The sequence below is a fragment of the Lynx rufus genome, unplaced genomic scaffold, assembly GCF_022079265.1.
Source record: "Lynx rufus isolate CCGP_SWC_20201006 ecotype Redwood Valley unplaced genomic scaffold, mLynRuf1.p SCAF_4, whole genome shotgun sequence".
In the NCBI taxonomy this organism is placed as follows: domain Eukaryota; kingdom Metazoa; phylum Chordata; class Mammalia; order Carnivora; family Felidae; genus Lynx; species Lynx rufus.
The window spans coordinates 18,157,286-18,170,958 of NW_025814856.1; the positions used below are offsets into that span (position 1 = coordinate 18,157,286).

A 13,673-nucleotide genomic window follows, 5' to 3' on the forward strand; every position below is an offset into this window, starting at 1 on the left:
ATTCCAAACCTCTACCGTGGATGTTTCCTTAGAAAATCAGTAACATAGACCTGGCTGGGCTGCTCCCTACTCCCCATCCCTGGCCTGGCTTCCATGGCCCCACAGGAAGTCCAAGCCCCTTGGCCTAGCATTCAAGGTCCATCCCAGTGAGCTGCAGCATCTCTCGGTCTCATCTTGTCCCCTGTCACTATCTGGCCCTCAGTAAATCTGCTCCCTGTCTGCTCCCCTAGGCAGGGAACCCTGGAACATCAATGTGCCCTTGCCCGTGGCTTTAGTTGCCAACGATATCCTGGGACTGGGCGAGGTGGCCTGCTGTGGGCTGCCATGCAAGGGAAGATAGGAGTTGCAGGGGCCTTCTGCCAAGGATTTTGAGTGCCAGGCTAAAGAGCACGGGCTTTTCTTGTAGGCCCTTGGAGCTTCTGGAGGTTTGGGGCAGGTGAGACAGGCAAGATGGGTATTTTAGAAAGCTTCCTGGGCAGAATGTGGGTAGATAGGCTGAAGGGAAAGACTGCACAGTGGCCCTGGGGAAAGGGGTAGGAACCAGGTATGTTTTCTGGGCGTGATGCAGAGAGGAGAGGGTGAGGCCTCAAGGTGGGGTGGTGGAGGTGATGAGCTTGGGTAATGGAGAGCCCTGGGGTGTGCAGTCCAGAGAGCATGGGGGTGGGATCAGGAGTCTAGGCTGGCAGGGAGTGCAGGCCAGAGAGGCAGGCCAGCCTGGCTCCAGGCCAGGGTGGGCACAGAAGTTCCATGGGCCGGCAGTATGGTGCCATGCCATGATGAGCCCTCAAGGTGTGCAGCCAAAATAACAAAAGATGAACAATAGAATAAGGAGTTGAAAAAGCGAAATGTATTGTTAAAGGCCCACCCATTGTTCTGAGGCTCTGAGACACACTATCATTTTCTTTGTGACAGATGGTGAGTGTGGGTGGGAGGTTTTTACGTAGTTTCTTGGCAAGGTAAAACGCAAGAAGCCCAATGTCCGGGCCTAGTGTATTTTGGGGATTTGGGTGGTCCATAAAAGCCCAGAGTCCCAGGGCATTCTGGGAAGGCTAGGAACTAGAGACAAAGGACCCAAGGTAGACCTTCCATCACCATCCAGTGATGTGGACCTTCAGGTAATGTGAACGGCAGGTGAGGAGAACTGCAGAGAGGGCAGGGTTAGGGAGTCTGGACCAGGAAGCAACACAGCCAGAGACAGGTTGGAGAGGCCCTGCAGTGTAGCTGGTAGTCTCAGAGAGTGGTGGGCCAACAGGGATGTGGAGGGAGCTGGGGGCCAGGCCAAGAGCACAGTCCAGAGAGTTTGGCAGAGGGTGGTGTAGGGCAGCTGGGAGAAGAGGGTGGACCAGGCGGCTGAGCTGCATGTCACTTAAAACAGCTGTAGGACGGGGCAGGAAAAGACCCAGAGCCTGCAGTAACTGACAGTCAGCCTGTGCCCCTTCTCATGATCCTCTGGGGATCCTAGTGGGCACCCAGGGACCACTCCATTCCTGTCCATGGCCCTCTATTGCCCTGGTCCCCACCAGCTTCTAGACCTGAAACCAGAGCCAGACTGTACTGTCCTCACCTCAGGACACTCAGTGGGAGAGAGAGGGTGGCAAGCCCACTGGACATGGGCAGGGTCCTCAGGGCCACTGTATGCTAGAAGTTCTCAGAGGCAGGCTAGTCCTAGAGACCAGCACAGAGGGGCATCTGCTCCACCCCTCCCCTGCTGCCTGGAGTGCTGGGAGAGAGAAGGCCTGTAAAACGGTCACAGGCCAGTGATGATGTCTACTGGGGGTGGGGGGGAGGGGGCGGCGGGCGGGGAGGCAGTCCTCAAGGCTGCCTGGTGAATCAGAGCACCAACTATATGGAGCCCAGCCTCTGCCCCAACCCAGGCCAGGGCTCTTCTACCTTTGCCCCACCAAGTCACCCACACCTTGGGTCTCAGTGCTGCCCGCCCTTCCCTCTGTCTCAGGTGTCGGCGCTGCCACCCAACGGCCTGGTCCGCAAGGTGAAGCGGACACTGCCCAGCCCCCCTCCAGAGGAGGCTCACCTGCCCCTGGCTGGCCAGGCCCCCCCACAGCTGTATGCGGCCAGCCTGCTGCAGCATGGGCTGGCGGGGCCCACCGCTGTCCCTGCCACCAAGGCCAGCCTGCTCCGGGAGCTGGACCGGGACCTGCGGCTGGTGGAGCATGAGTCCACCAAGCTGCGCAAGAAGCAAGCGGAGCTGGACGAGGAGGAGAAGGAGATCGACGCCAAGCTCAAGTACCTGGAGCTGGGTATCACACAACGTAAAGAGTCTTTGGCCAAAGACCGGGGTGGCCGTGACTACCCGCCCTTGCGTGGTCTCGGTGAGCATCGTGACTACTTATCAGACAGCGAGCTCAACCAGCTGCGGCTCCAGGGCTGTGCCACTCCTGCCGGCCAGTATGCTGACTTCCCTGTCACTGCCGCTGCTCCTGCCACCCCCTCTGGCCCTACTGCCTTCCAACAGCCCCGATTCCCACCTCCAGCCCCACAGTACACTGCAGGCAGTGGTGGGCCAACTCAGAACGGATTCCCAGCCCATCAACCACCCACCTACCCTGGCCCCGGCACATACCCAGCACCTGCCTTTCCTCCTGGCACCAGTTACCCAGCTGAGCCTAGCCTGCCAAGCCAGCAGGCTTTCCGTCCCACAGGCCACTATACAGCCCAAACACCCATGCCAACCACACAGAGCACTCTTTTCCCAGTCCCAGCTGACAGCCGTGCCCCCCACCAGAAGCCACGCCAGACGTCACTAGCCGACTTGGAACAGAAGGTGCCCACTAACTATGAGGTGATTGCCAGCCCAGCTGTGGCCATGTCTTCAGCTCCACCTGAAACCAGCTATAGTGGCCCAGCAGTAAGCAGCAGCTATGATCAAGGCAAGGCTGCTGAGCTGCCCCGGGCCGGGGACCGTAGTGGTGTGAGCCTGAGCTCAGCCTCCACCTACCCCTCTGACTCCCACTACACCAGCCTGGAGCAGAATGTCCCTCGGAACTATGTGATGATTGATGACATCAGTGAGCTGACCAAGGATAGTATCTCCACTACCCCTGATAGCCAGCGACTAGAGCCCCTGGGGCCAAGCAGCAGCGGGCGTCCAGGGAAAGAGCCGGGAGAACCCAGCATCCTTGAGGGGACTGCATTGCCCTGCTGCTACACCAGAGGGGAGGAGGAATCTGAAGAGGACTCTTATGATCCCCGTGGGAAGAGTGGCCATCACCGGAATCTGGAGAGCAATGGCCGACCAGCCAGTGCCCACTACTACAGTGACAGCGACTACAGACATGGAACTCGAGCAGAGAAGTATGGTCCAGGTCCCATGGGGCCTAAGCATCCCTCCAAGAGCCTGGCACCAGCTGCTATCTCCTCAAAACGTAGCAAGCACCGGAAGCAGGGCATGGAGCAAAAGATCTCCAAATTCTCACCTATCGAAGAGGCCAAGGATGTGGAGTCTGACCTGGCCTCCTACCCCTCCCCTGCAGTCAGCAGCAGCCTAGCCTCTCGGGGCAGGAAGTTCCAGGATGAAATCACCTATGGGCTCAAGAAGAATGTGTATGAGCAGCAGAGGTACTATGGGGTGTCCAGCCGGGACCCAGTGGAGGAAGATGACCGCATGTATGGAGGGAGTGGCCGGTCCCGGGTGGCATCTGCATATAGTGGGGAGAAACTGTCCGGCCATGACTTCAGCAGCCGGGGCAAGGGATATGAACGGGAACGGGAAGCCATGGAGAGACTCCAAAAAGCGGGCCCCAAGCCCTCGTCCCTGAGCATGGCCCATGGCCGGTCCCGGCCCCCCATGCGGAGCCAGGCCTCTGAAGAGGAGAGCCCCGTCAGCCCCTTGGGGCGGCCCCGCCCTGCCGGCGGCACCCTCCCTCCTGGGGACACCTGCCCACAGTTCTGCTCCAGCCACTCCATGCCTGACGTCCAGGAGCACGTCAAGGATGGGCCTCGGGCCCACACATATAAGCGTGAGGAGGGCTACATCCTGGATGACTCCCACTGCGTAGTTTCCGACAGCGAAGGTAATGGCAGCCAGGGGTGATTTCTGCAGCCGCTCAGCACCCGGGGGGCCTGCCCGCCCATGGGGCCCTGGGCCCTGAGATGTCCCAGGGGGGCCTGGCTTGGCGCCTCATCCAGTGGGCTGCTCCACCTGCGCCCTGGCCCTGGTTGTGGGGGGGACGGGCTGGGGGCCTAGTGTTAATTGCTTGTGGCTGTGGTGCCCACTCTCTGGTTTCCTTGCATGGCTTCAGCTGGGCCTCCCCCTGCGGCCAGCCCAGGGGTTGATGGTGTTCTGTTTTTGGTCTCTGAAGCGTATCACCTGGGCCAGGAGGAGACAGACTGGTTTGATAAGCCCCGGGATGCCCGCTCTGACCGGTTCAGGCACCACGGGGGCCATGCAGTCTCCTCCTCCTCCCAGAAGCGAGGCCCTGCCAGGCACAGCTACCACGACTACGATGAGCCCCCCGAGGAGGGCCTGTGGCCACATGATGAGGGTGGCCCGAGCCGCCACACCTCAGCCAAGGAACACCGGCACCACAGTGACCACGGGCGGCACTCAGGCCGCCACACTGGTGAGGAGCCGGGCCGGCGTGCTGCCAAACCACACACTCGGGACCTGGGCCGCCATGAGGCCCGGCCTCACCCTCAGCCCAGCCCTGCCCCGGCCATGCAGAAGAAGGGTCAGCCTGGGTACCCCAGCTCCGCTGAATATTCACAGCCATCCCGTGCTCCGTCAGCATACCATCATGCCTCTGACAGCAAGAAGGGCTCCCGGCAGGCCCACTCGGGGCCCACTGCACCACAGCCAAAGCCAGAACCCCAGCTGCAGTCACAAGGTCGGCAGGCAGCTCCTGGGCCACAGCAATCACAGCCGCCACCATCAAGGCAGACACCCTCGGCAACAGCATCACGCCAGCCACAGACGCAGCAGCAGCAGCAGCAGCAGCAGCAGCTACAGCCCCCTCAGCAGGCCCCAGCGCAGGCTCGGCTGCAGCAACAGGGCCAGCAAGCTACCCGGGGCCCAGCCTCTGCTGCCAGCCAGCCAACAGGGAAGGCTCAGCCAGGCCCCCCAACAGTCACAGGCTCCCAGCCAGCAGGACCGGTAAGTAGGGCTCCAGTGCATGGATCCTACCCAGGGTGTATACTGCGGCCGCAGCTTGGACGTGCCCTTGGTTCCAGGCTGGGCAAGGGCAGAATCCACGGACAGTATCTGAGCTATGGGTTCTGTGTTGCAGCCACGGGCAGAGCAGGCAAATGGCTCTAAAGGGACAGCTAAAGCACCCCAACAGGGGAGGCCTCCTCAGGCCCAGCCACCACCAGGACCTGGACCTGCAGGTGAGCCTGTATTTTGGTGCCCTCGGCCACGGCCCAGAATTCCTGGTCTGCCCTCTCCCTACACCCATGGGCGTCCTGAGCTCCCCTGCACTGCCACCCGCACTGCTCCCTGCGAAGGTGCCCAGGGGGCTGCAGACCTTTGCAGTAGGAAACAAGCTTGGGGTTAGAATGAGCCAGTTGGGGTCACCAGCACTGGGGACTTTGGGCCCAGGCAGCTCTGGTCAGGGAACCTGAGTACAGGGCCAGGACCACAGCTTCTTACTGTCTCTTTCCTTCCCCTTCTCTCCTCCCATCTGTCTTTCCATCCTCCTCTTCTCCTTCCTTGCTTTCCTCAACTTCCCTTTTTCTGCCTGCTCCAACCCCTTTCCTTCATGTTCTCTCTCCTCTCTCTCTCTCTCTCTCTCTCTCTCTCTCTCTTCATTTCTCTCTCCTCCCCCTCACTCTCCAACCTCACAACTGCCTGTATTCAGATTCCCTCAGGGCTGCTCTCCCACTCAAGCCTGTCTCCTGATGGTGGTTTCTTTCCCCCTAGGCATGAAGGCCGGAGCCAGGCCTGGAGGGACCCCAGGGGCTCCTGCCGGCCAGCCAGGCGCCGATGGTGAGAGTGTGCTCTCCAAAATCCTCCCTGGTGGGGCAGCAGAGCAGGCTGGCAAGCTGACAGAAGGTAGGCACTGCCTGCAGCCAGGTCCATGGTGGGCGGCAGCTCCAGGGCCCTACTCTGGCAGAGGTTACGTCTGGGAAATGATTCCAGGCTTGGTCAGCCAGACATAGGCCAGCCTGAATATCCACCTGCTGCTGCCCAGTGGCTCTCTGGGTGGTCCTTGCCCCTTGGGGTGGGCTTGGCTTCACTGTGCCAAATGGCCCCAGCTAGGAAGGAGTCTAGTCCAATTTCCTGATGCCTCTCTTTTTCTTTGTCACAGCTGTCTCTGCTTTTGGCAAAAAGTTCTCCTCATTCTGGTGACCATGCCCTGCAGGGTAAGTATGGGCTGCCTGTACCCAGCCTCCCTTTGCATGGGGGGTCCTGAGGAGTCCTCTAGGAGGAGTCTGGTCTTTAGCAGTGGTGATGTGGCCAGAGCTGCAGTATTCTCTCCTGTGAGTGTGGGAGGAGGAAGAGGAAAAGGAGGAACCCAATGCATAGAGGCCTTAATGTGGGGCCAACTCCACAGGGGTCCTGGGAAAGGGAAGCTAGGGCCAACACTCCCTTGTCCTTCTCCACCACCTCTACCACCCCTCCCGGGGCTCTCACAACTTTGAACTGGCTTTAGTTTGTAGGTAGGGCCCCCTGGGATACAGCTCCTCCTCAACCTTTCTCTGTAAATGCTCCACAGGCTCTTGAAGAGACGAAAGGAGATGATATCATTGCTGTGGAAAAATCTCTGGAGTCAGAGGCCTGGGCACAGCTCTGGACTCTGCGTATAACAGTGAGTGTCAGGTCCAGGGTAGGGCGGGGCAGAGGAAGGGGTGAAGGTCCAAGGCCTGGCTGACCAGACCCATGTAGCTCCTACAAATGTGAGCTGGGAGGAGGCTGGTAGACTTCCTTCAGCTGTGATGGGCCTCGCAGCTACCCGAGGGCCAGAGACCACCAAGCTGGCTGAGATGACTCAGGCAGTAACCTCAGGGAAGGACCCAGCAAAGCCAACCGTCTCCCACAACTTCGGGTCTGTGTTCTGGGCACTGATTCCAAAGCCCTTTCCCTGAGGCCTCGTGCTGGTGACTTTGCTCCAGACAGTCTGGTGAGGCCTGAGTCCCCAATGCTGCAGACCGTAGTAGCCATGAGCATGAACTTAAAACACTGTTGGCTTTCACAGGCTGAGCTCATGACCTGCAATATGGAAGAGCAAAATGAGAAGTGAGGCAGACAGGAAGAGGACAGAGAGGAGAGGGAGGTCACTGGACAGGCAGTCTCAGCCCCTAGCCAGGTCAGCCCAGGGAGAGAGTGGAAGGGCCTCTGCGCAGGGGCCGTGGCTCTGCCTGGGCTGCAGTGGCCAACACGGGATGAGAAGCCTTCTCCTGGAACCCTCTCTGGTCCCAGCCCAGCCTCTGTGGCAGAGGAGGAGGTAGCGCATCATCCAGGATGGCAGGGAGGGTAGCCTGGCTAGTGGCGCTGCTCTGTGCACGGCCAAGGGCCACCTTCTACCATTCCATAACCCTGGGGCCTTCTCCCTCCCCTTCCTTTGCCACCTCTCAGGTTGAGTTTAGAGGGTTGTGTGCTTCTCGTGGTGAGCAGGCAGGTGTGTGGCAGGGCCAGAGAGTCAGCGAACAAATCACAAGGGAGCCCAGGCCAGGGCTGCTTGTAGGAAGGAGCTGGGTGTAGTGGCAGAAGGGCTGCCTGTCTCTGGAGGAACAGTGGGGGCCCTAGAAACGTCCGGTCTCTCATCCACTTAGCCGTTTATTCCACAAATGTTTGTCAAGTCCTAGGCAGGTGCCAGGCCCTGTTCCAGGTGCGAGGGATACAGCAGGAGATAAAACCAGGTCCCTGCCCTCCAAAGTGGACAGTCCATTTATGGGGGACAGAGAAAAAATAAGTTAAAAAAAAACACTAAAGGTTAAAAGGTAATTTCTGAAGGTGGTAAGTGTTATGAAGCCAGTGAAGCAGGGTTGTGGGGCAGGGGGTCTGCTCTAAAGAAAGTAGTCAGTGTGAGGTAAGGCTTGAGGCGGGACGATGTTGGGATGGGACAGGTGGGCCTTCAGGCCAGACAAACGGCCGGCAGAGCCAGAGCCACAGCAAGGGGAGAGACGGTCAGGGTGAAGTCTGAGGGGGTGAGAGCCAGCTCGGGTGGGCTTTGTAGGCCAAAGTAAAGAGCCTGGAATTTGTTTTAATTACAGTAGCCACAGTGCAGCACCCCCAGCGTTCTTCCTGCCTTCACCCCACTACAGCGGGCTCCCTGCTGCTTTCCCGCCCAGCCGGATGTTTCCTTGGAGTTGCCCTGGAACAGATGTGAAATCAGAAATTGTGCTGAAGGGAAGGAAGGGCAGCCCATGGGCTGGGTTCACGGCAGAACCTACCTTGGGTTTAGGGCTAGGGCTGTGTCACTGAGGAGCAAAAGGAACCACGGGCGTGGTTCTATTCTGTGTCCTGCCACACAGCCTGGGTGGGCCAGTGACACCACTAACTTTGTAGTTAAAGGAATCTCCCTCAGGTTCTGGTATCTGGCTAATGATTGGGCCACACGGCCAGCACTTCTCTGAGTGCCCATCTCCTGGTGTCTTCTATGGCCATTTCAGAAGCGGGCTGGGAGAGGTGGGCCATTTTAAACAAAATCCCATCTCCCTCACGCTCAAGCAACTTATGTTATATTCAAGAAATGTCCCTTCCTGGCCACCTGGATACGCCTTGCTTCCTGTCCTTGTCTTTGTGACCTCAAAATTGCCCAAGCACCCATCTCCCCAAGACTCAATGGGTAGGGACCCCCTGGGTGAGGAAAAGTTGGTCCATCAGCACATGGGCAGATCACCAAGAGGAGGGCAGGGATGGAAAGCAGCTGTCCACAGCTCTTGACAAAATCCTTCTTTCTTTCCTTCTTTCCCCCTTCCTCTTTTTCTCCTCTAAGCATCTGCAATCTGGCAAACCCTTGGCCCAAAGACTCACACGAGGTGGGACGTGGCAGGCAGGCCTCCGTTGAGAACAGGATGTTTTCTAACAGCAGCTGTCTGGGTGAAGCATCTGCTGGACACGTTGAGACCACTGGCCCCGGGGGACCCGTGATTGTCTTTCCAGAGACACTGCTCTCCTCAGAGCGCCACCTTCAAGGAATAGCCTTCGCTGGGAGGGAGGAGCCCTCTCCGGACACCCTGCCACCTCGGCAGTCCTGCTGCTCTTCCCACAGCCGCCTTTCTGCGGCCCGGCCAGCCAGGCTTCCTATGCGTTATACACAGAGTTTGGGCACAGGCTGCCTCTTTTTGACGGACACTGCCCTCCCTCCACGATGCCAGAAGTTTTTCCACAGCCTTGGAGAGGGGCTTTGACTGAGGGCTGGGGGCCCCGGGCTCCGTTTCCTTCACATTCCAGCTGGCCCGGATCCCTCTGTGGCCACAGGGCCCTGCTCCCCTCACCCTGCCCTCTGGGTGACATCAGAGCAGACTTCCATGTGGCCAGCATGGGGTTGGGAGAACTTTACAAATATTAGGACCTAACACTGTCTCATCGCTGAAATAAGAGGCCATAGCACCGAAAAGCAGCGTGGGCACTGGCTGAGGCTTCTCCCAGCCCATGGGTGGCAGCATGCTAGCATGCCTGCCACCATCTCAAAGCCATCCGCCCCCCCCCGCCCCCCCCCCCGAACTCCCCAGCCATTGTGAGCATCCCAGCGACACCGCCATCATCTTGAGCAGCCAGCTCCTTGTTCATACACCTGGGGATTTCTTTTGATTTCAAGAACAGCCTTAATCATTTCAGTTTGATTTACGTGTATACCTCATAAGCAGTTTTCTTTTGTTTCTCTTTCTCCCCCTTCTTTTTCTTTGCTCGCCTCCTTGCCTCTCCCCTCCACCACCACCTGTGACCGATGGTTTGGTTTCCTCTCTGCTCTGCCCCTGATCAGCACAGGGAGAATGTTGACTCAGAAGCAATAGGGGGCAGCAGGCCACCAAGAGCACAACCCCAGGGCGAGGTCTAGGAAGGCCCCTCAGCCCGCCTCTGTTTACTGTGCAATCCAGTCCTTCTTAAGCCATCACCAGTGGGCATGCTCAGAGCAGAGGGGCCAGAGCTTCTGCCATGCGAGGGCAGGGCCCAGAGCCCTGTGCTGGGGAGTATGGCACCGTCCACCCACCTGGCGTACTGGGCGGCATTCCTCCCCAAGGCCCTTACCTTGGGGGCCTCCCTTCCTCTTGGGCACCCCCACCAGTCTCATCTCTAACGTTCTATGCAATGAAATATAAACCCTCAAAGACAACTGTTAATATTTAATAAATTCCATGTTATGTATAAGGAGTTAATTGCAAACATGCAATTGAGAAACTGGATAGATAAGCTCATATCAAACACCCCCCCCCCCCGCCCCCTGCTCCCACTGTGTGTGTGAAATTCTCAGTCTGTGGCATGTTTGACCTGTGGCAGGACTCGCTGCTGCCAGGTGAGTCACCGCCTGTCCTGCAGTGGAGCATGCACAGCTCGCAGCCTTTTTGCACGATTTCATCCATTTTAACTGCTCCGCCCTCTTGCTTGGGAGTTCTTTTTGCCTCAGAACCTCTCCTTCAGGAGTGCTTCTAGCTGACTTCTGCACGAGCTAGTGAGGACCTGCTGGAATTGTTGCCTGAGCGTGCAGGCTGCGGGGCGGGCAGAGCAGGGCCTCGCACACCTTGCAGGTTTCTCGGACCAGGATAGCAGGTGAAAAGAAGCCTTTGGAGTAGACATGCTGCTGGAGCCCACACAGGAGTGTGTGGGTGAACATTCTGAAGGTTTGCTGTATGATTTCCATCTGTAAGTCACTCCCCCTCTTATCCCATCCCTGAGCCAGAGGCGTCTGGCCACCCCTTTCAGTGGGACATGGCTCAGGCACAGAGCTGGGCTGTGTCTTTGGCCAGAGACACAGAGGCAGGGTCTGGCTATGTCCTAGGGACCCCAGATCCTGACTGTACCTGCTCCATGCCTCTTCTTTGTAGCTTGGTGGGGGCTCCAAGGTCTGTGAGCCAAGAGATCTAGGCTGGGACAAGGGGATCAGCAAGTGCTCAGTAAGAGCTAGGTCTCTGGCACTTGTGGCAAGGACAGCTAACAATGTCATCTTGGACCAGAGCAGGTGTTCACATAGACAGTGGCTTCACGCTGAGTTTCTTGGGAAGCTTTTCAATAGCAAAATTCACAGAAGGTTCTTTTGTAACCCTCTTTCCATCTGTCTCCAGGACCTAAACTCCCTGCCCCCCCTCATCTCTGAAGCCCAAGTATCGCACTGCTTGTCAGCTTCTCTATGACTGAGCCGGGAGTGCAGCAGGCAGTGGCTGTCCAACCCCTCGAGGCCTGGCCTTCCTCCAGTTTGCTCTGGTTTGCACCATGCATTTCTCAGGGGTCCACATTTCTCATACTTTCCTATAAGGTCTACACAGCCCTTCAGAGGGGGATCCTGGCCTACCTCTGGCAGCTGTGGATGGGGCAGGAGGCTGTTGACCTCTGTTTTGGGCCTGTGACCCTGGTCCTCCTGGATTTGGGCTTCGCCCATCCCCCAGGACACCTGCCTCATCCCAGCGATCAGGCCTGGGCTGTAAGAGCCCCATCTGAGCAAGGGCTAAGGGAGGCCACTATTCATCACCTTTGACTACCCAGGGCCAAGTCTGTGTGGGGATGTATCTGTGGCTGGACATATGGGGGACCAAGGCAGTAATCCTTCCCACTAAAGGCCAGGGGGTGGGACCAGGAACAGGGAGCAAGCAGGGAGAGGACAGCAGGTCAGCCTCCATCGGGCCCAGTCTTAGGCTCTACAATGTTGACTTTCCAGCAAATTTCCTTTGTGACCAAGCCTTCTGAGTTTGAAATTTCTGACATCTGCCACTCCCCATTGTACCCCCAGGACACATCTGTATCCATCACCCCTTGTGAAGGTGGCTGGAGCAGGCCCCTCTGGGCCACAAGTGTCCCAGCCCTTGTGTAGATGCAGCTGTGACTCTGGAGGCACTGCAGCCAGAGACGGAGGGACCAGCCTTTGGTACCTTGGCAGTGGGGGAGCATCGAGCCCATCTCCAAATGGGCAGAGTTTCTGGGATGTGATCTAGGCCTTCTCCATACCTGCTTCCCCAGTGTCATGAGCAAGGGCATTGTCTCTGCCCACTCCAGGGCCTAATGCACTCACTTCACAGCGACAGTCCCCTCCCACCCACCCACTTAGTCCTTGGGAAGAGAATGTGGTCTCAGGGCCCATGATGAGAGGGCAGCAGTGGCAGTAACTATGGCCTGTCTTGTGGAACCTGTGTGGAGTTTTCTAGGCAGATCCTTTGCCATGGCAGCATGGCCCTTCCCCTGCCCTCATGCCACCCTCCCCCCATCTGTAAATACTTGTCATCGTGGACTCCGACAGGGTCAGAGGGACAGGCCTGACCAACTGAAACTCCTCAGAGATATCATCTCTGTCTCCCTGGGTACCAGCAGCCCTGCTGCCACGTGCACTGGGGTGGCGCTGGAGAGCCATGGAAATCGTGAGATAACTGTGTGTGTATGCATGTGAACAAGCGTGTGAATGTGTATGTGTGTGCGTGTCTGCCCCACTCAGCCTCTGGGATCAAATCAGCTCCTGCTCTCCAAGCGCAGTGCCCTGGAGAGTGGTGGCTGCCCAAAGCCTTTTCTCTGCTAGCTTCCATGTCTTGTTTTTGCTTTCCCCTCACTCCTTCCCTCCCTCCCTTCTTGCCCCTCTCCCTTTCTTTCCTTCTCTCCTTGGAGGGGGGGAAGAGTGCTGTACAAAGTGAAACAAACAAGTTTACAGTTGTAAGTGCAATGACCCGAGTCCTCCACATGACCTTGTGAATTGTGTGCCGTCCTCCTGTGCTCTGTGAGAACTCGTGGTACTTCAGTGTCCCTCCCCCTGTATTGTGACAAGGTAATTCTGTGGTATCAGAATAAAAGGACTTGATATAAACAACCTACAGACTGTCTCTGGGATGGTTTCTGAAATGGTAAGACTTAGCCAGAGGAACAAAGCCTCAAACTTGTGACAGTCCTGTTTACAGTTAAAGGGAGAAGAGTAAAAGGGGTATGTTGTAGAAGTGTTGGCAAGGCCACAGCTAAGTCTACACCAAGCTGGCCAAAAACAACGGGTCCTCCACAAACAAGCTCAGGGCAGTTCCCAGGTTTGGACCTGGAGGGAGCAGTTAGTTCACTGTGCAGGTGTTGAGGGATGGTGCCTCCAAGGCGGGTGTGTCCAGGCTGTGCCTCTTTCTGGCCCCGGTTCCTGGTTAGCCAGGTGAGCAGGTGCTGCCCCCTGGTGCTGCCCACAAGCACCACACCTATCTACCTTGCTATGTCTACTCCCAACCCCTCAACTCTTGCAGGCTGCCAGACCCAACAGCATGGGTGAACCTCCTTACTAGAGTAACCCAGAGCTGCTAGAAAATTCTTAAGATACAGATAAAGGAAAAGAGTATCAGCCTCACCTCTGACCTTCCTCCAGAGTTAGTATGTTAACATATGTCCTTACTTCCTGTTTTTCTTTTTCATTTTAAACAGAAGCCAGAAGGTGCAGTACCTTCTGTTTTCTAGCCTCCTGTTTATTTCTACATGTTCATCCCAGGTACTTAGACGTTTATTCTCCAATGCCCAGCCTCCAGAGAGTTGCATGATGAATTTATAGCCAGTCTACAGTACACACCCTGCAGGCTGGGCACCACAATCCCGATTTTCCTTAAAATAA

General features: G+C 57.3%; 1 protein-coding gene across 1 annotated transcript in view; it reads left to right on the forward strand.

Annotated features, from left to right (window-relative positions):
• Nucleotides 1–6,304, forward strand: part of BSN (bassoon presynaptic cytomatrix protein) — an 88,832-nt gene extending 82,528 nt beyond the window's left edge. The window contains exons 6-10 of the mRNA XM_047097493.1: nucleotides 1,955–4,031; nucleotides 4,320–5,110; nucleotides 5,244–5,343; nucleotides 5,876–6,007; nucleotides 6,264–6,304. Of these exons, the coding sequence (XP_046953449.1) occupies nucleotides 1,955–4,031; nucleotides 4,320–5,110; nucleotides 5,244–5,343; nucleotides 5,876–6,007; nucleotides 6,264–6,304 (3,141 nt within the window). The remainder of the gene's footprint in view (nucleotides 1–1,954; nucleotides 4,032–4,319; nucleotides 5,111–5,243; nucleotides 5,344–5,875; nucleotides 6,008–6,263) is intronic.
• Nucleotides 6,305–13,673: the final 7,369 nt, after the last annotated feature.